Genomic DNA, 26476 nt, shown 5'->3' with positions numbered 1-26476 from the left:
ACCATGGGTCTTCTGATTAAGTCCCAAAAAATTTTTTTTATTGGAGAATGATCACATTAACAGCAAAAAAGAGTGCAACATTTCGGAGCCAGGCAGGACCCCTTTGTCAGGCATGTGACATGTGGGTGCGGGGAGAAGATACCTGGGCCACTGTAATAATGGGGGCGGGGGGGGAGGGGAGAGAAGGCTGGTCAGTTAAGTACATGTTACATGCTAAATATGGGTGTAACATGTTATGAAAGGTGAACCTATCCTTTTAAAAATGCACATTTTGGATTTGAGCATACTGGCATATTGACCTTTTTAAAAACATACCTTTGATCAAATAATACAAAAAAGTGTAGTGCTACCACATTTTTTCCAAAATGTGTGAATAGTGGTAGAAACCTGATTATAAATAATTTCTTTACTGATGAGCGAATAATGGTGGAAACCTCTTATACAGAATATCAGCTTACCACTCCTATTTTCAATGATATATTGAACCACAATACATAAAAAATGTAATAAAAAATCAAATTTAACTAAAATAAATTATTATACCACACACCTTATGATTGTGTTTTTATACCACAAAATAACATGCAGTACCTAAATATCAATAATGTTACTCAAATATTTCAACAACATATAGAGCATTTAGTGAATAGTGGTGGAAATTTCCTAATGTACAACTAAGGGTAAAACGTTCCCGGGGACGTGGCCAAGTCCAGCATGTGAGAGGACGTGTCTCTCACAGCTCAGCACAGTCCTTTGATCCTCTCCCAGCAGCGATCTACCGGAGATCTTGGGCTACCCAGCTGGCTACCAACTCGGTCCACCTCCTGGTCCCTCAAGCGACCCTCTGTACTAGAAGAATGACTAAGGAAAAGGAAGTTTCCGCTGGTCCGGCGATCCAAGATGGCAACGCTGTGGCCCTCATGCAATGCACGCTGTTGGCAGCTGAAAAAAACTAAAGATAGGAGCAACAAAAAGACCCAGAAGAATTAGGGTAAGGACTCCTCTAGGGACATGTTGTACTACTCCCAAAAACTGGTAGGGACAACTGACAATGCCATGGGGGGGGATCGGCCAGGACCTCTCACTTGTTTGAGCAGGAGGCACAGGGACAATTATCTGGAGATATGACACACGGCACTGCTCCAGAGAAGAATGCAGTTATGATGCCTCCCCTGTCCCCAGATCAGATGAACAAGGGCAACCCACTTTGGCTGAACTATTGCGAGCTGTTCATATGTGCAGGGCATCAGTCAACACACTTTAAAGATCAGTTTGGGGGTCTGAGAGAGAAAGTGTCCCTGGTGCAACAGGAATTTTTAAAAATCCATGAGCGAACGACTGCTGTGGAAAGCAGGGTTAGTAAAATTGAAGACAAACTGTCGCCAGTGACCAGGGAAGCTCACGCTGCTCACCAGCTAGCTAAAGAAACCAATAATAGAGCGGATGATATAGAAAATCGCCTGCGGCGCAATAATATACCCATTGTTGGGCTACCAGAAAAAACAGAAGGAAAAGATCCTACTTAGTACGTAGAGAGGTGCCTTATTGATTTATTCGTTAAGGATGTTTTCTCACCTTACTTCACGATCGAAAGGGCACATCCCACTCTGGGTCGCCCACTCCCTCCTGATGCCCCCTCCCAAGACCGATGAAGGGTAAAACGTTCCCTATTAATAAGTTCTACTGCTGCTCATCTCACTACCTTGTTTATTGCCTTAGGTGTTATGCCGGACTATTAGACCACTTAATGGAGCACCATCACAAATCCTCCTAATTATAGGCTTACCTTTAGGTACAACCAAACCAGGGAAGTTTACTTCCTCTCTAACCACTTCCGGGCCTTTAACATAAAAGTGGTCCCAGTGGTGGATTTGCCATGGGATCACTTTTATAGGCAGCAGGAGAGGTTCCCGAAACGATCCTTTGTACAGATGGGCAGGAAGTTCAGTGAGGGTAAGATGGCCCCTACTCGACTCCATGCCCCTGGAGGACCGGAACAATGTCAAAAGTCACTTCCACCCTCTGGCCTTAAAGGGCCCATTTTTTTCTTGGAGAAAAAAAAAAAATATATACAGTAAAACCTTGGTTTGAGAGTAACTTGGTTTAAGAGCGCTTTGCAAGACAAGCTAAATTTTCAAATAAATTTTGACTTGGTTTACAAGCGATGTCTTGATATACAAGTAGCTTCAAGTCACAGCTGAGTATAAAAGAGAAGAGAGGCGCCTCTAAGTGTAGCAATATGGTTACATTTAATGAAGGTACAACATTTAGCAACTCACATGGTTGATGATTGGAACAGGCACATCTAAGTATGCAGGCATCCAGGCTAAAGCTGTCCACATAAACCATCCTCTGCACCGCCATCTACGTCATCCCTTCCATGCTGCCCCTCGCTTTTAGATCCCTTTACTGCAGGGTGGTCTTCCCGGTCAGGATTACAGACTGGCAGCCGGCGGTGCAGAAGATAGTCCATGTGGACAGCTTTACCCCGGATGCCTGCATACTTAGATGTGCCTGTTTTATTCATCAACCATGTGAGTTGCTAAATGTTGTACCTTCATTAAATGTAACCATATTGCTACACTTAGAGGCGCCTTTCTTCTCTTTGATACTCTGTAGCTCCTACTGGATTTTGCTTCTTATCCCCTTGTGGAAGGGGCTATTTGTGGATGGACATTTTATGGTTATATAACCTATCGCAATGCTATAATCTTTTTATATGGACTATAAACTGAAGGACTTATGAATAAATGGTTGTGGAACGAATCATCTGAGTTTCCATTATTTCTTATGGGGAAATTTGCTTTGATATAAGAGTGCTTTGGATTACAAGCATGCTTCCGGAACGAATTATGCTCGCAATCCAAGGTTTTACTGTATATATATATATAATTTTATTGCTAGTGAGTGTGAGATATGAGGTATTTTTGACTCCAGATCTCCCATTAAAAAGGCCCTGTCCTGTTAATTTCTATTACAAGAGATGTTTACATTCCTTGTAATTGGAATAAAAGTGATCAAAATATTTTTCTTTAAAGGGACAGTGAGAAAGATAAAAAGTAAAATAAATGAGAAAAAATGAATTTAAAGCGCCCCGTCCCTCCGAGCTTGCATGCAGAAGTGAACGCATACATGAGTTGCACCCACATATGTAAATGGTGTTCAAACCACACATGTGAGGTATTGTCCATTAGAGCGAGAGCAATAATTCTAGCACTAGATTACCTCTGTATCTCTAAACTGGCAACCTGTAGATATTTTGAAAGCTTCGCCTATGGAGATTTTAAAGTACCAAATTTTGTCGCCATTCCACGAGCATGCACAATTTTAAAGCATGACATGTTAGGTATAAATTTACTCAGTGTAACATTATCTTTCACATTATACAAAAAAAATTGGGCTAACTTTACTGTTTTCCTATTTTTGAATGCAAAAAGGTGTATTTTTTCCCCAAAAAATTGCATTTGTAAGACAGCTGCGCAAATACAGTGTGATATAAATTATTGCAATGATCTCCATTTTATTCTCTAGGGTCTCTGCTAAAAAAAAAACATGTAATGTTTGGGGGTTCTAAGTAATTTTCTAGCAAAAAATACTGATTTTTAACTTGTAAACAACAAGTGCCAGAAATAGGCTTGGACCTTAACCACTTAAGGACCAGAAGGTTTTACCCCCTTAATGACCAGGCCATTTTTCGGGATACAGCACTGCGTTATTTTAACTGACAATTGCGGGGGCGTGCAACGCTGTACTCAAATGAAATTAATGTCCTTTTTTTCCTACAAATAGAGCTTTCTTTTGGTGGTATTTGATCCCCTCTGTGATTTAAATTTTTTGCGCTATAACCAAAAAAATAGTGACAATTCTGAAAAAAACAAAATTTTTTACTTTCTGCTATAAAACATTCTCAATAAAAAAATAAAGTTTTTTTTTAGCATTTTAGGCCAATATGTATTCTGCTACATATTTTTGGAAAAAAATCCCAATAAGTACATATTGATTGGTTTGCACAAAAGTTATTGCGTCTACAAACTATGGGAAAGATTTGTCATTTTTATTTTGTTTTCATTTTTTTTTTACTAGTAATGGCGGCAATCAGCGATTTTTAGCAGGACTGCGTCAGATCAGACACCTAACTGACATTTTTGACACTTTTGGGGGGACCAGTGACATTACTACAGTAATCAGAGCTAAAAATATTACTGTACTAATGACACTGGCAGGGAAGGGGTTAACACCACGGGGCGATTTAAGGGTAAATGTGTACCTAGGGGATGCTTTCTAACTGTGTGGGGGATGGGCTCACTGGATGAACACAAAGACATGTGTTCCTAAATAGGAGGAACACAGTATCCCTGTGTTCATCACTGACAGAACAGCGGTCTGCGGTGTTTACATCGGCAGACCGACGTTCTGTCTCCATGGGGAATGATCGCGGGTGCCTGGTGGACATCGCAGCCCATGTACGTTTCGTGCAACAGAGCCGACCTGCCGCAGTATAACTACATCTCCACTTTTGTGGAGATGTAGTTATACATCCAATGGGAACACGCCCATGGGAACACGTCTAAAGGGATGCAGGCCGAGCAGATTTCCTCATTAGCGCTCTGCAACTGCCACAGCTGATGGATGATTATGAAACCACTCCCATTAGACCCAATCACAACAAGGGCACAGAGGAACAAATAGGGATTTCTTTAGAATAACAAAAGGTAGGAATCTGCAAAAAAGCTTGTTATAATCCTTGCAATGTACATAGATCACCCAGAGGGGAATGTTTTTGTCTCAACAAATGTGGAGTTACCCTTTTAAGTGGGGAGCTCCAGGCTCCCCTAAAAAAATTAAGTCAGCAGCTATAAATGCTGTAGCTACTGACTTTTAATAGAATGATACTTACCTGTCCAGGGATCCAGTGATGTCCTCACTCGAGCCAATTCTTAAATGTGCCTCAGGTGCAGGTGCCAGCATCTCTAGTAAGGGAAACAGGAAGTGAATCCTTGCTAGCTTGAGGCCTATGCCTTATGAATGGTCCTGTAGTCTTCTGGGACCTGTGATGTGTCTCAGAAGTCGTGGGGGGGGGGGGGGCACGGTGATCTGAGCCAGGGGTGGGAGCGAGTAACTCTCAAAGCCAGGTACCCGCTACCCCCCCCCCCCCACAAAGTGCCAAATGTGGCGCGGGAGGGTGGAGGATGAAAACAAGCGGCACTTCCCCTTTTGTTCGAAGTTCTGCTTTTTTAATAAAATAAGAAATTATAGCTCATAAAATGTACAATCCTTACACATAAAATTTCATTTTTTTTACTGCTGTGACCAGAACACAATACTTTTATCCAATTTCTGTAAGAGGAGTAGTATACAATGTCCAGTCAATCAGTTTGTCTGTCTGTCTACCTATTCTAATTGAATCGACCTGAATCTAATTTAATCTAAATTAGTATATAAATACAAAATGTTTAGATAAACTGTGTTTATTTTTCAGTCCTATAAATGTAATTGCCACTGAACAGTTTCAGATACTAAACACTAAACACACCATAATGCTATCTTCAGGCATCAGTTATTTGGAGCATAAATGTCACCTTCTGTCTAAGGGGAGACTTGCAGTAAGTGCACTTTTGGCTCTAGGCAACTTTCTCGAATGTTTATTTTAGAAAAGAAGTACAGTAACTAATCTATTCTATGCTATTTACCTTGGTTTTGCACTTCAGATTTACAGTTACATTCAGTGTATGGAATACCAACATCAATTTTGGGTATGTTGGCATCATTCCTCACTGAATATAATAAAGAAAAACATTTTTTTTTCAAAGTTACTTCCCTGAAATCCTGCCAGCAACAGCACCTCTTGTTGCATTGTCAGACTGATATGTTCATTCCTTCAGTTGACTGTAGGGTTGCCACCTGTCTTAAATAATTTGTCCAAGTTTCAGTCTGCCTGAAACCTGGACGCGTTATTCAGACTAGGCTGTGGCTCCCCAAGTATTCAAGATAGTTACACACAAATCACAAATCTGTTGCCGCCTTGAAGCTGTGGGCGTCTTTCTGTGGGGGCAGGTTCGACATCACTGGGGGGGGGGGGGTTGATGATGTCAGCATGGGCAGTTTGGCCACACCCACTGTTCGCCGCATAGTTACTACTCTCCTTGGGGCACCCAAAAGGTGTCCCAGGTATTTTATAATCCTATAGTGTATACTAAGGGAAAAAAAAGTTGGTCCTGTGCCGCTAAAGTGTTCAGGTTTGACTTGAAGAAGCAGCAAACATGGAAAATATATTTTTATACCTAGTTACATTGGTTGAGGAATTCCAGGTATAGAAACTTTATACATAGTTACAATGGTCCAAAACATCTGTTTTGTTCTGCTCTGATTCAGCAGGGGCTCTGATCTGAATATGTGAAATGGGCCTTAGCGTTGTTAGCCTGCAACAGAAAGTGCTGTTACTGGCAGGATCTCCAGGTAAAAAATTTTGCAACAGGTTCACAAAAATGTATACAGGTAGGCATGATGTCAAATACACACAGGCCGAACATTGGTTGGTATCGGCTAGTTCAATAGAAACCGGTCAACATTCTGCCTGTTTGTACGGCAGCTAGTCCGACAGAAGCCAGCTGAACGTCTGGCTTCTGTCGAAGGGTCGTGATTAAAAAAGATTTGCAACTCAGCAGTAAGCGCTGACCTGTGTGTTCAGAACACATTAGCTAACATCGGATTGTTAGTACAGGTTCTCCTCCGTAGCTCTTCAGTTTTTTTTCATTCAGCCCGCTGGTAGTGTGTACCAGGCATAAGGCTTACTGGATCGTATGTGCAGATAAACCAATGCACTAAGCAAATATTAACTCAATAAAATAAATATCAATGAAGAAGTGAAATGATAGCAGCCAATTAATTGTAGTGTCACCACATACGATAAGGATAAATAAACTGGATCGTAACCCTCCTCAGGCTTCCCAGGCATCCGTTTGCTGACCTTCTCTAGCTATAAAGAACTTGGAAACAATAGGGTAATTTACTAAAACTGGAGGACGCAAAATCTGGTGCAACTGTGTATGGTAGCCAATCAGCTTCTAACTTCCATTTGCTCCATTAAACGTTCAAGATAAAACCTGGAGTATTTTTGGTTTCTATGTAGAGCTGCACCAGATTTTGCACGCTCAAGTTTTAGTAAATCTCCCCCAGTGTGTATTACTTCAGTTCTGGCTTTGTATTACTTCACTTCTGGCTGCTGTGGCTGTGAAAGAAGTTATGAAGCACGACTTGTGCTCCATTAGCTTTAGCCATCATCAGGGGAGACATCAAGGGTCTAATAGAAATAAATGTAGAGCTCCCCCACCCCCTTGTAAGTGCACCCCTCACATTTTGTAAATATTTTATTATATCTTTCCATCTGACAACACTGAAGGAATGACACTTTGCTACAATGTAAAGTAGTGAGTGTACAGCTTGTATAACAGTATAAATTTGCTGTCCCCTCAGAATAACTCAACACACAGCCATTAATGTCTAAACCGCTGGCAAAAAAAGTGAGTAATTACTAATTTAAAATGTCCAAATTGGGCCCAAAGTGTCAATATTTTGTGTGGCCACCATTATTTTCCAGCACTGCCTTAACCCTCTTGGGCATGGAGTTCACCATAGCTTCACAGGTTGCCACTGGAGTCCTCTTCCACTCCTCCATGATGACATCACGGAGCTGGTGGATGTTAGAGACCTTGCGCTCCTCCACCTTCCATTTGAGGATGCCCCACAGATGCTCAATAGGTAAAAAAACCTTAAAGAGGAAGTAAACCCTCCTCAGGAAGTTGTACCTATAGGTAAGCCTATGATAAGGCTTACCTATAGGTACTGTAAATATCTCCTAAACATGTACGGTTTAGGAGATATTTACCTTTAATGCAGCCAGTGACGTCACTGGCGCATGCGCTCTGAAGGAACGGCTGATCGTGCCGTTCCTTCAGAGCCCCGTGCCGTGACCGTCGGCTCCCGCGGCTCCGGCCAATCAGATGGCCGGATGCCGCGATCCCGGAAGACGGGCGACTGAACATGTCGCTCGTCATACAGGTAAGAGAGCGGCACGGCGGGGGCTCGTTCTAAGGTAAGTATTTCATAATGAGCTAGTATGCGATGCATACTAGCTCATTATGTCTTTCTCTTGCAGGTTGTAAAAAAAAAAAAATATGAACGAGTTTACAACCTCTTTAAGCCTTTTAGAACCACTTTAATTCTACCCACATAACCAGATGAGAAAATTGGAAATTAATTTAAAGCAGAGAACCATCTCCTTTGTAAAGAACTTTTCTTTTTATTGGTTGTGATCATACTGATTTGTTTATAATAGTGTTTTTCAACCTTTTTTCAACCAAGGCATTCTTTAAAATCTGGCAGAATCTCAAGGCACACCAACCAAAAATGTTGAAAAAATGTAATTGTTACTTACTTTAATGATATACTTGAGCCTGGAACGATCCACACAACCGCTCTATTTTTGCAGGAATGGGTGGGAGACCGACATGGAGCTCCTGGTCCACAGCTCTGAGTCGCTTTCTGTACTTGATCTTGATTTAGGTTAGGCTTGAAAAGCTCAGTTCACACAAGTACGTAGTAGGGAGGGGTAGCAGAATTGTAATGGCGGTACTTGGAACTACTGAGTACTCACTATTCAATGCCTATCCAAAGCCACATCTTATTTTACTTGTAATGTGGGATCCTCCTTGATCTCTGCCAGTTGCTCTTGTCCTGCCAGTGGCAAGATTTTTGAGCTTTACAGTGCACGTGAATTTCAAGGGTTACGGACCCAGTCAAACTCTGCAAAAGCTTCCGATGGAAAATAGCGACTAAATCTTTAGTGGAGAATTTTTAGGTGCTAAGAAAAAAGATCAGAAAGTGTGCTGCTGTTTGAATGTGCATTGCATAGGGGAAACCTCTCAAGACTGCCCTGTTCTAAAAAGGAGCGCCAGAGTCTCAGCTTGGGTCTGAAGACATGGAATTTGTCAGACGGGGTGAGAAAATTTTCTTCTTTACCTTGCATTTTAGCATTTAGTTCATTGAGATGTCTAAAAATATCAGCCAGGTTTGCAAAATTCGCACACCATTGCGTGTCTTCCATCAATTCTGCATATGTAAAATTCTGTCCTATTAGAAATGTTCTGATTTTTTCTCTTAACTTATATACTTGGTTTAAGACTTTTCCTCGTTAAAGTTCTACAGACTTCAGTGTGTAACAACAAGCTGTGATGTTCTGCCCCCATTTCTGCACACAGAATTGAAAAGAGATGTTCACTGATCCATCCAGTATTCGGACAGTTCTTTTGGCAGGTTCTTTGCAACTACTGCCTCCCTATGAAGAAAGCAGTGAGTGGTTCTGAACTCGGACTCTGTTGATAAAGCCCTTGGCACTACCCATCATGGCAGCAGCGCCATCAGTGCAGATACTGATACATTTCTTCCAGCTTAATCTGCCCTGTTCAAGATACTCTCTTGTCACACAATAAATCTCCTCTCCACTTGCTTTCTCAAGTATCGGTTCGCAAAAAAAAAAAAAAGTCTCCCTGATATGGTCCTAATCTGTAAATCGAACATTTGCCAAGAGCTTAGCATGCCCACTTATGTCAGTAGATTCATCAACTTGTAAGGAAAATTTCCCAGTAGATCTGATTTTTTTCAAAAAACAGATTTTCAATATCTGCAGACATGTCATTGATTTGCCTTCCAATCGTACTGTCAGACAGTGGAAGTTTTGCAATTTCTTTTGCTGCTTGTGGGCCTAGCATTTTGTTGGCGATTGCTGTGCATGCTGGCAAAATGACTGTTTTCACAATTGTGTGTGGCTTTCCTAACTTTAGCTACTATCTCGGCCACTAAATAGCTAGCCTCCAGTGCTTTCTCTGACACTTTGTTCTCTTCATCATGACTTGATCTTGTCGTTTGTGTTTACTTTTCAAACAAATGAAAGTGGTTAAATAGTATTGTTTTTTTTTTTTAAACTAACAAACATATTATACTTACCTGCTCTGTGAAGTGGTTTTGCATAGCGCAGCTTGGATCCTCCTCTACTCAGGTCCCTCTTTGCTGCTCCTTGCCCCTCCCTTCAGTTGAATGCCCCCACAGCAAGCAGCTTGCTATGGGGGCACCCGAGCCAAGCTGTAGCTCCGTGTGTCCATTCAGATAATCTCTCTCCTAACTGGCTGACTGACTTTGACAGCCCGGGAGCCAATGACATTGCTGCTGTGGCTCAGCAAATCAGGAGGGAGAGTCCTGGACTGCCGAGGGACTCGTGAACATCGCTGGACAGAGATGGTGTTCAGGTAAGTATTAGGGGGTGCTGGGGCGGCAGCTACACACAGAAGGCTTTTTATCTTAATGCATAGAATGCATTAGAATAAAAACCTTCTGCCTTTACAACTTCTTTAAATATTCTGATCCTTTGCTGACTAGTGATGGATGATTTGTTGTCAGGTGTCTTTTAAGATTGCTTGGAACCATTGCTTCATTTGATAATTTCATACCACATATCACACACATAGGGGGAGCTGATGATGAATCCCCTGTACAGATGAAACCATATGACAGGTATCTGTCATCATACTGTCTTTTCCTTGTCTTGATGCTGGCCTCCACTACCCTCTCTGCTGAGGTACTTGTAGATGATGAAGTTGATGTCTTAGATTTAGAGCTGGGTACTGGAGCCTTTCTTTGCAAAAATGTTCCACGCTAGACCATCCAGTAGTTTGTAGCTGCAGAGTTCTGTATTATGTAATGTAGAGTACAAAGGTCAGTACGTTGTACCACAGAGTTCAGTACTTTGTAAGGCAGAGAACTCTGCCTTCCAAACTACTGGAGTCTGACTAACAAACTAGTGAACTCTGAAATTTTCATTACCAACTACTGACCTCTGCGTTAAAAACAACTGAATTGTGTTTTACAAACTACTGATACGCAGAATTCAGTAGTTTGTAAGGCAGAGTTCAAGTCGTTTACAAGACAGATTTTAGTAGTTTGTAAGGAAGAGTTAAGTAGTTGTTTAGGCAGAGTACAGTATTTGGTAACGCACATTTCAGAGTTCAGTAGTTTGTAAGGCAGTTACATAATATTGAGCTGCAAACCATGCCGCCGAGTAACCCAGGTGTGACGTCTTGGACGCCGCTTCCGGTTTACATCATCGGAGACCCGATCGAAGCTGAATCCAGGTTTGATCGGGACTCCAACCAGCCATCGCAGGCGATGGGAGACCCGTGTAGAACCGCGGAAGGTGGCGGGAAGAGGGGGGGTGCCCCCTCCCGCTCGCTGGGGTAACGATCGAGCAGCTCACGAGCTACATCGGCCATTACTGCCTGAAAGCCGACCGCTGGCTCTAAAGAAAAGTACCAGGATGATGCCTCTAGCTGCAGGCATCATCCTGGTACAACCACTTCTGGCGGGAAGTGGTTATTAATAATAATAATAATCTGATCTATTGCTTTAAAAAAAAATGCTTACAGCTTGGACCGGAAGTGATGTCATGACGTTGCTCCGGTTCTCCAAGTCCATAGAGGTGATCAAAGAGGATCAACTCTTTCATCACCTCTGGGACTAGCTGGCCACTCCATGGGATTTTCTGGGGTGGGAAGGGGGGACATCCTCTCCTGCCGCTTCTGAAAGTGCTCCAGTGGCTCATGAGCAACTTAGAATGCTTTCATGAGAAATCCAGCTGCCGGCTGTTAAAAACAATACTAAGGTTACGACTGATATCTTCAGCCATAACCCTGGTAAACCATTTCAAAGCAGCTATATATATATATATATACTGTGTGTGTGTATATATATATATATATATATATATATATATACATACATATATACGTATTGCGGTCTTGAAGCGGGAAGAAAAAAACTTACATAACACTTGTTACAATTAGGGCACTTTCACATTGACTCACTGCAGTTTGGCCGCAGCCCAGGTGTAGCGCAGCGTACCCGCAGTTTTCGTGTGCGTTACCAGCCGTTTCTCATAAACTTCTAGTATGTCCTACATTTTTGGTGCATTTTCTAAAAGCACACCAAAAATGAGGGACATAATAGAAGTCTATGGAAAACCACAGGTAACGCACATAAAAACTGAGGGTATCCTGCGCTACACCTGAGCTGCAGCCAAACTGCAGCAGATGTGCAAGCAGAATATAATAAAAAAAAAAAAAATAATGTGCAAGCAGAATACAATATAAAAAAAAAGTGCAGTTACCTCTATCCGTAATAACACAGCAATTAAAACACGTATACCTTTTTTATATATACAGTGCCTTGCGAAAGTATTCATCTCCCTTGAACTTTGCGACCTTTTGCCACATTTCAGGCTTCAAACATAAAGATATAAAACTGTAATTTTTTGTGAAGAATCAACAACAAGTGGGACACAATCATGAAGTGGAACTAAATTTATTGGATATTTCAAACTTTGTTAACAAATAAAAAACTGAAAAATTGGGTGTGCAAAATTATTCAGCCCCTTTACTTTCAGTGCAGCAAACTCTCTCCAGAAGTTCAGTGAGGATCTCTGAATGATCCAATGTTGACCTAAATGACTAATGATGATAAATAGAATCCACCTGTGTGTAATCAAGTCTCCGTATAAATGCACCTGCACTGTGATAGTCTCAGAGGTCCGTTTAAAGCACAGAGAGCATCATGAAGAACAATGAACACACCAGGCAGGCCTGAGATACTGTTGTGGAGAAGTTTAAAGCCAGATTTGGATACAAAAAGATTTCCCAAGCTTTAAACATCCCAAGGAGCACTGTGCAAGCGATAATATTAAAATGGAAGGAGTATCAGACCACTGCAAATCTATGAAGACCTGGCCGTCCCTCTAAACTTTCAGCTCATACAAGGAGAAGACTGATCAAAGATGCAGCCAAGAGGCCCATGATCACTCTGGATGAACTGCAGAGATCTACAGCTGAGGTGGGAGACTCTGTCCATAGAACAACAATCAGTCGTATACTGCACAAATCTGGCCTTTATGGAAGAGTGGCAAGAAGAAAGCCATCTCTTAAAGATATCCATAAAAAGTGTCGTTTAAAGTTTGCCACAAGCCACCTGGAAGACACACCAAACATGTGGAAGAAGGTGCTCTGGTCAGATGAAACCAAAATCGAACTTTTTGGCAACAATGCAAAACGTTATGTTTGGCGTAAAAGCAACACAGCTCATCACCCTGAACACACCATCACCACTGTCAAACATGGTGGTGGCAGCACCATGGTTTGGGCCTGCTTTTCTTCAGCAGGGACAGGGAAGATGGTTAAAATTGATGGGAAGATGGATGGAGCCAAATACAGGACCATTCTGGAAGAAAACCTGATGGAGTGTGCAAAAGACCTGAGACTGGGACGGAGATTTGTTTTCCAACAAGACAATGATCCAAAACATAAAGCAAAATCTACAATGGAATGGTTCACAAATAAACATATCCAGGTGTTAGAATGGCCAAGTCAAAGTCCAGACCTGAATCCAATCGAGAATCTGTGGAAAGAACTGAAAACTGCTGTTTACAAATGCTCTCCATCCAACCTCACTGAGCTCAAGCTCTTTTGCAAGGAGGAATGGGCAAAAATGTCAGTCTCTCGATGTGCAAAACTGATAGAGACATACCCCAAGCGACTTACAGCTGTAATCGCAGCAAAAGGTGGCGCTACAAAGTATTAACTTAAGGGGGCTGAATAATTTTGCACGCCCAATTTTTCAGTTTTTTATTTGTTAAAAAAGTTTGAAATATCCAAAAAATTTCGTTCCACTTCATGATTGTGTCCCACTTGTTGTTGATTCTTCACAAAAAATTACAGTTTTATATCTTTATGTTTGAAGTCTGAAATGTGGCAAAAGGTCGCAAAGTTCAAGAGGGGCCGAATACTTTCGCAAGGCAGTGTATACCCACATATATTAAATTACATAAAAAAAAGCAATCACCGTGCAAAGGTTACATGTACAATTAATGTACCTCATGGAACTCAGAGCAGTTTTTATTCATCCACTGAAGAGCTTCCTCCCTGTTATTTCTCCTCTCCTCACGCTCTACTTCACCACCCCTGGGGAAAAGCACACCAGCCAGCGTCTCCCAAAACCGGTGACTCGCACATCCCAGCAAGCCCTTTGTTTGCCCGACCCGCCCATAGCAACCAATGACATCATCGGTTGGCAAAACAAGGTTGGGAGGCCCGCACAGCTCCCCGAGTGCCTGTGCCAGCTGTAAGTGAAGTTTAGACAGCGGACCCGCACCGCTGTAACAACCGAGTGCCCAGCAGTGTTCTTATGAGCAGATGGCTGCCTAAGTTGTGGTCATTTTGCCATGACACACCTGGGGGCTCTTCACGGCACACCAGGGTGCTGTGGCACACTGGTTGAGAACACTGGTTTATATAAAAACAACCAGGTTTTTTTTTTTTTTTTTACCTATGATGAAGGGGTCCTGCGTGGCCCCGAAACCTTGCACCTTTTACTGCTGTGACTTGATCTTTTCAAAAAAATGTTTGGGTGCTATTTCGATGATTCATGATTTACTGGCATCATATGCTTTGTTCTTTTTTTTTTTTTGCTGTAATCGGACTTGTTAGAGGACAACTATGATCGTTTTCCATAGGCTCACTGTATGTAGGAACGTAACCAACCTCTCATATTCGCTCTCAAGATGGACTATGGGATTTGAGCTGAGCACATGGCTGGTAATCAACACTCACTGCTCAATCCAAACACATGGAAGAGAGAGGGGTAAAAGGAGAGGCTGAGGAGCTTATGGCGGATATTAAAACATAGTAAGAAAGGATTTAATGAAAAATAGATTACAGGGCCATTAAGTAGTGGATGTGTATGGATTATGTTTGGAGAATAAGGATATTGTTTGGTGTGACTTCAAGCACTTGTTACATATACTGGTCTCTTTAAATAATTGCTAATAAATATTTTATTTCTGGCTTTTGCAGAAAAGATGACAAAGAATATGCACTGAAGCAAATTGAAGGTACAGGGATATCCATGTCAGCGTGTAGAGAGATTGCAGTAAGTGTGAACTAGTGAAAACTATGATTCCTTTACAATAATAGTATATGCAATTAAACATTTTATTACATTGTTAGACATTTTCTATTAATATGCATACATCACTGAAGGCTAAAGCCGGGCACACACAGGCCGAATTTCGGGAGACATTTGCCGGTTCAAAAAAAATGCATGACATTTGATTTGGCCCGTGTGTATGTCGGTCAATGGCAGAGAGTGCTGATCGAAATGTTCTGGCGGGGGGGGGGGGGGGCGTTGGGGACATATTGTCTGGTGCTGTATACATGAGCTGATGCAGTTATTAAACAATAACATCTTCCTTCATGTTAAAGTGATTTTCAAGGATAACTTTTGGACATATTAGTGGTGTAACGGAGCTCCAATACCCAACCTAGGTATCTCCGCTGTATAATCCTTGAAGCTGAGGAAATACTAAAATATCCAAGGCAAAATCCCCCCCCCCCCCCAGTAACTGGACGACACACAGTTCTGGAAGTCAACTGGAATGAACGCTGGAACTCCACCTCATATGGGGACACTGCCCGGGGGCTAGCTTGCTCCATCTCCTGAGTTCCTCCTTAGATCGAGACGCTGCTGGGCTCCTCACTGCATTCCTCTTGCTGCAAAGCTTGTATCCCACCGCTTGCCACCAATGTAACGGAGCTTCAATACCCAGCCTAGGTATCTCCGCTGTATAATCCTTGAAGCTGAGGAAATACTAAAATATCCAAGGCAAAATCCCCCCCAGTAACTGGACGACACACAGTTCTGGGAGTCAACTGGAATGAACTCAGTTTATTGAAAACACAAACACAAGAGATCTACACTCTGCGAAAACCCCTCCCTCTTCGAGCCATTCCACACACAAACCTACACATCCCATAATAACCTTACTCTAGCCAGACAGGAACAATAGGACAGTGGAATGCAGGTAGTCAACAATAACAAACCCCACCCCATGTAAGATTCTGGTACCTTTGGTACCCTTATTGCCCATTTTCCTTTTCATATTGCGTCCCACCTTTTTAGTTAGGTGGAACGCATATACCTTTAAGCCTTATGACATCATCACTGAGCGCCGCTCTGAGCGGCTATTTCAATCGCCGGCTTTCTCTCTCAGGTAGTTCGTTCAAGCCGCCAGTATGCAACTATACCTGACACTACTTGGTCTTGTATCTCGCTACCTGATCTTGTACTTGACTTTTGATCTTGTATCTCGCTACCTGATCTTCACCGCATGCTTACAAGCCTTGTCTTATGCTGCCGGAGCCTCCAGCTATTCTCTTTACCTGGAACAGACCGGAACCTCGATACTGATCCCGTATCTCGCTACCGGATCACTCCCTCACTACCGGACCCCTCTACTTACTAACCTTACTAGTGATAAGTACCCCACAGGGGATTCCTCCATAACAAACTTACACTATCTACTTCTGCACATTAAGGACTGTACTATCTATGCATTACTAATTCTATCCTTGCACTGGGTTAGTCTCTCCTGTATATCATCTGCTGTCCTTACCACCTATTACCATACATGATTACTAACCTATCTGCATCCTACCTATTACCGTCTACTACTCTCCTGAACATTACTATCAAGTGCTTATCATTGCTATCACTGCTCACCCCTGTCCCTTCAGCACATCATCTCTATACTGTCATATACACCCTATCACTCCAGGAACATCTTATTGAGTGTGTGTATATCTGTATGCTGAAGCAGGCGGGTCCACAGTGATGAGTCTGGAGAGTTGGATCTGGTAATTCAACACATCTCTACATGACTACTGAGTGGAGATTCTGCAGCTGCAAATGCAGCTTACTATAAAAACGCAGGAGCGTTACACCCCACTGGCATGGGTCTATGAAACACTTCTGCCATATTCTAGCCATCTGCAATACATCCCCACACATCTCCTGAGGGACACTGCTCAGAAATATTATGGTCCCAAGTGAAAGAGTCCCTCACTCTCTCAACACAAACCACACTCTCAGTGTCCATTCCACTACAAGTGGGTTTCATGGATTTGAAAAAAGTGTTTTCCGGCAAATAATATGTATCAGAATGTGGATCTTAACTCAAAATATGCTTCGAACACCACTTACTGTATGTTCAGTATGCCATACAAACCTAAATCTACCTGCCCTGTAAACATACCTAACACACTATAGCTAGCTAATGACTTACAGTCATTCAAAGATTTGACCTCAGCAATGAAATATTTCAAAATCCTGCACAGGCCATGCTTATAGGGCCATTTATTCTTTTGGACTGATACTGAACACAACAAAACCCTTCAGTTTGTTATGCAGAGTACAGAATTGGTAATATACAGTATGTACCATTTTCAAAGATAACAAGAATGAGCAGGCAAAATACATTTAATTTATTTCTTATGGGATTCATATTGAACTGCAGGTCATATCAGAATGGCGCAATCCTAAAATAAAACATGGCAACAAGTAAACAAATGAAATGACCCCTGTTCAAAAGTTTGCAAACCCTTAGTTCTTAATACTGTGTATTTCCCCCTTTAGCACACACCCCTAAACATCAGTGAGGGATGGTATTCTTGTCGCTATAGGCCCTGTTGACTCCTTTCCATACATGGCACTTATGGTTGTGACCATAAAGCTCTATTTTGGTCTTGTCACTCCAGATTAGAGTGTGCCAGAAGCCGAGGCATGTCAAGGTGTTGTCAGGCATATTGTAACAGGGCTTGTATCTGGCATTGGCACAGTAAAGGATTCTTCCTGGCAACCCCACCATGCAGCTCATTTTTGTTCAAGTATCGTCATATTGTGCTCCTTGAAAAAACCACACCATCGTTTTTGGTGGGTTTTTCTTTGTATCCCGAACAATTCTGGCAGTTGTGGCTGCAGTCTTTCATGGTCTTCCTGATATTGGCTTGGTTTCAAGAGATCCCTGAATGTTTCACTTACTAATGCGTGATTGAACAGTACTGACTGGCATATTGAAGACTTTGGACATCTTTTTATATACTTTTCTATCTTTATAAAGTTCTGTTACCTTGTTATGCAGGTCTTTTTACAGCTTTTTCTGCTCCCCATGGCTCAGTACTGCCTGCTCAGTGCATCCAGTACTGCCTGCTCAGTGCATCCACATGACCGCTAACAAACTCATTGATTATTTATACACGGACACTAATTGTAATTTAAGTAGCCACAGATGTGGAAAATGAACCTTTAATTGCCATTTTAACCAGTGTGTGTCTCATTGTGTGTCTGTACCAAGGCCAAGCATTCCAGGGTATGTAAACTTTTTATTAGGGCCAGTTGGGTGATTTCTGTTATTATGGTTTAAAAAGGAGCCAAACAACTATGTGACAAAATAAATGGCTTAATATGATCACTATCCCAAAATAACAGTCTTTGGCATGATCAGTCATATTTTTAATATCAATGCCAAAATTTCACGATTTCTACCAGGGTATGCAAACTTTTGAGCACAGTGTGTTTTTGTGTGTGTGTGTGTGTGTGTATATATATGTATGTATATAGATGCACCTTTTCAAAAACGCGGCTTCAGGGAAATCCAATGCTCTTTATGACTATGGAATCTTTCTGAGGTCCCAACACACGCACTGCGATTTTACATGCATGGGGTTGTCATTTAAAATTAATGGCAGCCCTGTGCATTTTCATAGAGCGGTGAATTTTCACTGCGAGTGTTTTCGGGTGTTGGAATCACTGTGATTCCTGCACCCACAGCCACGGTGTGAATCAAGCCTTATTCTGTTAGCAGGCTGCGGGCAGGGAGGAAAAACTACTTTATGCCTGAGCTCTAATAGAGCAGGTGATATCATCCACTTGTCTTTGCTGAATGGCAGAGGTGTATGAATCATAAAAGTGGCAGAACAGATTTACAAATCCTTTCGCAGCAATGATTTTTCACATACTGTATGAATATTTAGCAGTTTGCCTGTGGATCAGCTCTAATAGCAGCTATAACAAGTAAGCTGCTATTGTGAATCTCGTTTATTTCAAAGCAATCATAAGTAGAGAATTTCGTGTTGATTCACATAATTGGATCACAAATTAAGTAACAGCAGGACCTCTGTCTTATGCCTTTTCATCACTTTTTTTATGAGGAGGAGTGGTAATATGCATGAAACAGGCTAGATGTGTTTTGGGTGAGAATAAAAAATGACAAAATAATGAATTTTCCCACTTAAAGATAACCGTGCACTTCCTGGAATTTCACTATGCATACAGCCTGTATATCTGCACGTGACTTATCAGGCAGTACTGCCTTTGACAGATTTAGAGTGAGATTTGGAATGTCACTACTGTGATGGCCAGTGTTCTCATTTATGGAGACTATTACACAAGAAAGCAAACACCTGCTTATACCAGGATGCCTACCTTAACACAGAGAGACAATTCGGAAGAAAACCTGGTAAATCAGTAATAGAAAAGGACCAGCTGCAGGGAGACTATAGGTAGAACTGATGACTAGTCCTTTGTCCTCTGTCTGCCATTTTGATTTTGAACTTTGTTTCCAAAGTTTAGTTCCACTTAATGCGGTAATAAACAATGGCTTTTAAAAAAAAAAAAAAAAATCCCCTGCTAGGCAATGGCATACTGTGCTAGTATGCATCGCATACTAGCACATTATGAAATACTTACCTTAGAACAATGCCCTCCAGCGGTGCCCTGTCACCATTGACAGGGCTTCCATCTTCACCCTGGTCCCCGCTATGCTTACCTCCTCTGATCCTGAGCTGCCTGGGCTCCCTCAAGCCACTTCACCAGTCCGGGGATTTGAAATCCCTACTGCTTTCTCTCCTTAATGACCATAGGCAACAGAGCTATACCTGTTCCTGCAAAAGACTGTACTAACATTCTGGGTTCTCAATTTTTTTTTTTTAGGAACCAATCAGAAAGACTTTAACTGACAGAGCTCTCTTATTGGCCAGAGAGATAATATGAAAAGGCTGTCCACTAAACGCACATCTTTTTCTCAATTTCTGCCTGCCTATGCTGATACATTTGTAGTTGGAATTATATTCGGGATGTTTCCAGTGTTTTGGCACTTGAAGGTCTCTCAAAATACAATAGGCAACTCAAGCTGTAGAATTAACTGCCTTCTTAAAAAGCAAGTGCAATCCATAACGTTTGGACCTTCTCAGATGTACTGGCAATGAATAACTGGCACATAGCGGAAGTGTTTTATGATGTTCTAGGCAATTACATCCAGAAAAAAAAATCACTAAAGACAACCGTTGTTGAAAACTTTTTTATTTTTTTTAATTTAAAGAGGAAGTAAACTCTTAACTTTTTTTTTTCTTCCCCCCCCCCCCTGCAAAGTAAATGCATAATGTGCTAGTAAGGATCGCATACTAGCACATTATGTGACACTTACCTGCAACGAAGCCTGCGTTGTCCCTGCTGCCAGCCGCATCCATGTTCACCCATCTTCCTTCCGGATCTGCGGACTCTGGCTGTATTACTGGCCAGAGCCACGTGACGTCACTCCCGCGCATGCGCACGGGAGCCGCCAGTCACGGCACAGGGCTCTGAAGAAACGGCACGGACGGCCTTTTCTTCAGAGCACATGCCCCAATGATGTAATTGGCTGCATGCAATGTAAATATCTCCTAAACGGTGCAAGTTTGGGAGATATTTACAGTACCAATAGGTAAAAGTCATAAAAGTGGGTTTACAACCACTTTTAGAATATACTGTATGTAGATTACCAAACGAGTAAAAGTTGGTACATAAAAGTAGATTTTTCATAAATGGATATGTACAGTTGTGTTCGAAATTATTCAACCCCCCCCCCCCCCCCAATGCTGTAAAGGATTTAGGGAATTTAGTGTACATTTGTAATTGTATTCAGAATGAAATCCTACAAGGACTTTTTAAAGAACCATATGCAACTAAAATGACATCAATTGGTTTTGTAATACAGTAGTAAATGTTTCTTTTGTGAATTCTTCATTGACACAATTATTCAACCCCTTAAAGACTACCACTCTGAAGAACAGAGGTTCATTGAAGTGTTTTCAATCAGGTATTGAAAACACATGTGGATGTCAGGGAGCAGCAATAAAGCCTAATAAGCACCAATTAGGCAGCTTTAAAATGACTGTGATACTCAGCTCCTTCTAGACATTTACTGGTGTGGTTACAAACATAGTGAAGTCAAGAGAATGGTCCAGGAAGACAAGAGAAGAGGTGATTACTCTTCACAGGAAGGGCAATGGCTATAAGAAGATTGCAAAGATGTTAAACATACCAAGAGACACCATAGGATGCATCATTCGCAAATTCAAGGCAAAGGGCACTGTTGAAACGCTACCTGGTCATGGCAGAAAGAAGATGCTGACTTTGACTGCTGTGCGCTACCTGAAGCTTAGAGTGGAGAAAAGTCCCCGTGTGACTGCTGAGGAACTGAGAAAAGATTTGTCAGATGTGGGTACTGAAGTTTCTGCTCAGACAATATGGCGCACACTGCGTAATGAAGGCCTCCATGCCAGAACTCCCAGGCGCATCCCCTTGCTGTCTCCAAAGAATAAGAAGAGTCGACTGCAGTATGCCAAAAGTCATGTGGACAAACCACAGAAGTTTTCTGTGGACTGATGAAACAAAATTAGAACTGTTTGGGCCCATGGATCAACAATATGTTTGGAGGAGGAAGAACAAGGCCTATGAAGAAAAGAACACCTTGCCTACTGTGAAGCATGGCGGGGGGTCAATTATGCTTTGGGGCTGTTTTGCTTCTGCAGGTACAGGGAAGCTTCAGCATGTGCAAGGTACCATGAATTCTCTTCAGTACCAGGAGATATTGGATGACAATGTGATGCAGTCCGTCACAAACCTGAGGCTTGGGAGACGTTGGACCTTTCAACAGGACAATGATCCCAAGCATACCTCCAAGTCCACTAGAGCATGGTTGCAGATTAAAGACTGAAACATTTTGGAGTGGCCATCACAGTCACCAGACTTAAATCGGATTGAGAACCTCTGGTGGGACTTAAAGAAAGCAGTTGCAGTGCACAAGCCTAAGAATGTGACTGAACTGGAGGCTTTTGCCCATGACGAATGGGCGAAGATACCCGTAGATCGCTGCAAGACACTTGTGTTAAGCTATGCTTCACGTTTAAAAGCTGTTCTAACTGTAAAAGAATGTTGTACTAAGTACTAAGTTTGAATGTCATTTGGGGGTTAAATAAAACTGATAATGATGTGAGCACAGAAAAGACATTTGTGGTTATTTCATTATAAATGTTAAGCTATATTAGTCTGACCTACACGTGCCTCTTTAATTTAATTGTAAGCAGGATGACTGAATGATCAAAATCAATGTCAAACTGGCCAAAACAATCAATTTCAGTGGGGGGTTGAATAATTTTGAACACAACTGTATAAGTGTCCATTAATGTAGATAAAATGCATTTAGCAGAACTGTGGTTATTTTCCACGCCGGAAAATGAAAATACCCTATTCAAAGTATAAGGTGCATGCTTCTTTAAAAAGCAAGTAATAGACATAAAATATATATATCATACATTTCTATGTTAACAGAACAAATGAGAAGATATCATTCAAGAGTTGTATCTGGGAAACACTGGCTGAAAGAAAAACTTTTTATATTCATATTTTGTATGAAAAACTTAAATTAAAATGTTATTCTTTTTAAATGTATACTACCAAAATGAATTTTTATTGTTCTCAGAAGATAGCATAATATGTGTATAAACTATAAAGTAAATCCTGCGCTTATGGTACAATAAAAAATTGAAGATAAATATGTGCAAGTGAAAAATTATAAATATATATATATATATATATATATATATATATATATATATATATATATATATATATATATATATATATAAAGAAATTGTATACATATAAATATATGAAAATGTATAAAAATGAGTAATGTAAAGTAATGTAAAGTAAAAACTTAGGTAAGCTGTATAGTCAAATTTAAAACAGTGCTAGCATAAAAACATAAAGTGCAATATAATATTGTGAAACATTCGTGATATGGCATATAAATAAATAAATAACACGTTCTTTTTAAAAGTGATCAAATTCCAAAAAAAGTGCTCCAGTGCAGATAAAAACTATATAAGGTGCTCCAGGTGACGGTGACCCCTCTCGGTTCCCCACTCACCAAAATAGCAGAATGATATAGCTTGAAATTTCAATAGGAATATTGCACCAAGCCTTCTTCTATGGAATGCCACAAGATAACTTTGTATATCCTTAGATGGAACAGGTCCAAGCCTCCTGTCCTGCTGTGTCACAAAGTTGAATTCGAACAGGCGCTTCATCCACCAACACTTGAACTGAAAAGGCTTGGTGCAATATTCCTATTGAAATTTCAAGCTATATCATTCTGCTATTTCGGAGAGTGGGGAACCGAGAGGGGTCACCGTCACCTGGAGCACCTTATATAGTTTTTATCTGCACTGGAGCACTTTTTTTGGAATTTGATCACTTTTAAAAAGGACGTGTTATTTATTTATTTATATGCCATATCATGAATGTTTCACAATATTATATTTCACTTTATGTTTTTATGCTAGCGCTGTTTTAAATTTGACTATACAGCATAATATGTGTGGCAGTACACAAAGTGGCTTTAAAAGTATTAGCAGTTGAATATACACACTGCAAAATTGTGTGCTTTGCCCTCTTCCTAAAGGTGTGACATAGCCCAAGCAAAGTCATGAAGGGGTTAAAGGAAAATTGTCTTTACTGGCTTTTAATACCTACTTTCTGAATTTTAAGTAGATTTTCATTTAAAGTGATTGTAAAGTCTAGTTTTAAAAAAAAAAACATACTTACCTGCTCTGTGCAGTTGGTTTTGCACAGAGTGGCCTGAATCCTCCTCTCCTCGGGTCCCTCTTCGGTGCTCCTGGCCCCTCTCTCCTGTTGAGTGCTTGCTATGGGGGCACCTGAGTTGAGTCAGAGCTCCCTGTGTCAATTCAGACACGGAGCCACATCATGGACCAGCCCCCTCTCTTTCCTGATTGGCTGACTGACTTTGATTGACAGCAGCAAGAGCAAATCGCACCGGGCCAAAAAGAAGGGGAGTCCTGGGCAGCTGAGAAACTCCTGCAACATCGCTGGATAAAGATGGGCTCAGGTAAGTATGAGAGGGGCTGCTGCACACAGAAGAATTTTTATCCTAATGTATAGAATGCATTAAGATAAAAAAAAAAAACCTTCTGTATTTACAATCCCTTTAACTGCACAGAAATGCTGTTCACAGAGAAACACCAACAAGGGTACGCTAAACCCACACACCAAACCCACTATGACCTAAAACGTAGCTTTTACTCATAACGATTTTAAACCTATAATGTAGGAAATGGAAGGAAGTCATCAACCTATAACCTTATAGGCCAGGGCAATGTGGAAATAGTGCATGAATTCAAAGCTGCCTTCATTACGGGGAGATAGTAACCAGAGAGCAACTGCCATTGGTCAGTCTTTCTGTCTGAATGGAGATGTGTATAAGGTAGGGTCAGTATCCTGGTCACATATCACACCTTAATGGAATTGATTGAAACTGAGGGTTACTGTGGTTACTCAAAGGCTCAGCTGCCCATCAAAATCAGATATACCACAGTGCCCTACCAGCCTGGTAAAAAATATACTTCTATTAATCCACTATATCCTCCAGTCCACAAGATTCTCCCTTATTATCCTGCAGCTAATCAATATTGCCCCAATAAACTAGGTGCCCGTAGAATGAACAAAATAAAGAAAAATAATTTAAAAAAAAACACAAAAATCCCTTAACACAACATGTTTCGCTCTAAAGCAAGGCCTCATCGGGGTGTACAGTACATAAAGTGTGTTTGAAGAAGGTACATGACAAATGGTGGCTGCTTGCAGTAAAAATCTAATTATAATATGGGGTAGGGGCGTGACTATGTCATCCTTAGTCTGCGTTTGACGTGCTGTCACATCCTACCTCTGCGTGCGACAGAAATGCTGTTACCTTAATTATACAGTACAAGATACGGGCATCTTATTCATACATCATGGGTTATAGACTCATACCTTCAGTTGAGTGGACACTGGTAAGCTTTTTACCCTCAACCAAAGTTTGGCAGAGAACAAGTGAAATGGAAACATTTCAAAACGGCGTGTAAACATTTGTGCTGAAGGCCCACACAACACAAATTACAATACATCCCTTGCACTAGGCAAGACCAGGTTTAAACATCGGTCTCTGCATTCAATTCTAGCTCTATTTCAGGCTTGGAACAAGCAGCCTACTTGACAGAAGTAGAATTTTCTACATCCCAATTCCCAGTCCCAATTCCTTGGGTGGATTATTCCCCTAATGCAGCTATCTTTGTCCTGGCCTCAGAAACTCCTGTTCTCCTGCTCCCATTACTCGATCAGAATCAGACCCTAGTATGTCGGACCTAGAAGACACAGAAAGGGAATTTAGAGGATTTTGGGGAGCGTTGTAGGAAGCTATGGAAGATTCCTCTCCCCCACAATACAACTATTTTGAAGAGAGAGATTCTCTCAACCTGCTTTCCGAAGTTGCTAAGCTCTTTGTCTCTGTCTGCAAAAGCCTTGGCATCTTGCCATGTCTCTTTGGGCACAAAGAGGCCTACAAAAACTTGCAAAACTGTTCATAATAGAATATGCAGTCTATAACCATTGGGTTACTCCTAAATGGCATTTCAGTCCCCGAAAAAATCTTTGCTAAATCCAGTGGAAAATGTTTGCAAAAAAGTGGGCTGTTCTTGTAGTTGTCCTCAACAAACATCTCACTGTACCTACGGAAGATGTTCCCTTTTTTTAACGATTCTAGCAATAGAAAGTTTGGGACACTCTTAAAATCTCCCGTTAACCTGGCAGGCCCAGCCCTGTAAGCAGTTTTTGCTGCTATTTCTTCAGATTCAGAATACTTTATAAATCCCAAAGGGAAATGACAAAATCTACAATCTACCAATCAACTTCTATACAACCAGCCTGTCAGTTTTTCCAGATCGATCAGTGCCGCCGGAACTGATCATTGTATTCTAGTGGCAGGGTCCCTGCTGTGAGAACACAATAGCACAGAGGAAGGATGCTCTCAAATCCAATCAGATCTGTGGGATTCGGATCACATATACCTATTTTATTCTATTTACAGCTACTTCACTCGCTGAAGTTCTCACGGGTCTGTGCTGCATTGATTTCTGTAAGCTGAGTTACAGCTGGTGGACATGCTTACTTCTCAGCAGACTTTATATTCACCCCTGCTTTATTTATTTGGATACACATTACTCCCTATTTTTTGTGAAGTTGGGGAGTTCCACATCTGTGATGAACTTTATTACACCAGATTTCTCTCTAATACAATTAGACCTGTGTATCTTTGTTTCAGGGTATTAACAGCTCCACATTGGTTCCACTACATGGATTCTTTTTCAGCATTGCCTCATAGAGATCAAGC

The 26476-nt window shown here is 41.3% G+C and overlaps 1 protein-coding gene across 3 annotated transcripts in view; it reads left to right on the top strand.

Annotated features, from left to right (window-relative positions):
• CDK19 (cyclin dependent kinase 19) overlaps positions 1 to 26476 on the top strand; it is a 420668-nt gene that overhangs the window by 55525 nt on the left and 338667 nt on the right. For all 3 annotated transcript variants that reach the window (XM_082249930.1, XM_082249929.1, XM_082249928.1), the window contains exon 2: positions 14949 to 15024. In XM_082249930.1, the coding sequence (XP_082106056.1) occupies positions 14949 to 15024 (76 nt within the window). The remainder of the gene's footprint in view (positions 1 to 14948; positions 15025 to 26476) is intronic.

The sequence above is a fragment of the Pelophylax lessonae genome, assembly GCF_965119305.1.
Source record: "Pelophylax lessonae genome assembly, chromosome: 3".
NCBI lineage: Eukaryota > Metazoa > Chordata > Amphibia > Anura > Ranidae > Pelophylax > Pelophylax lessonae.
The sequence above is the reverse complement of the archived record's forward strand: the minus strand, read 5'-3'. Positions and strand labels throughout refer to the sequence as shown.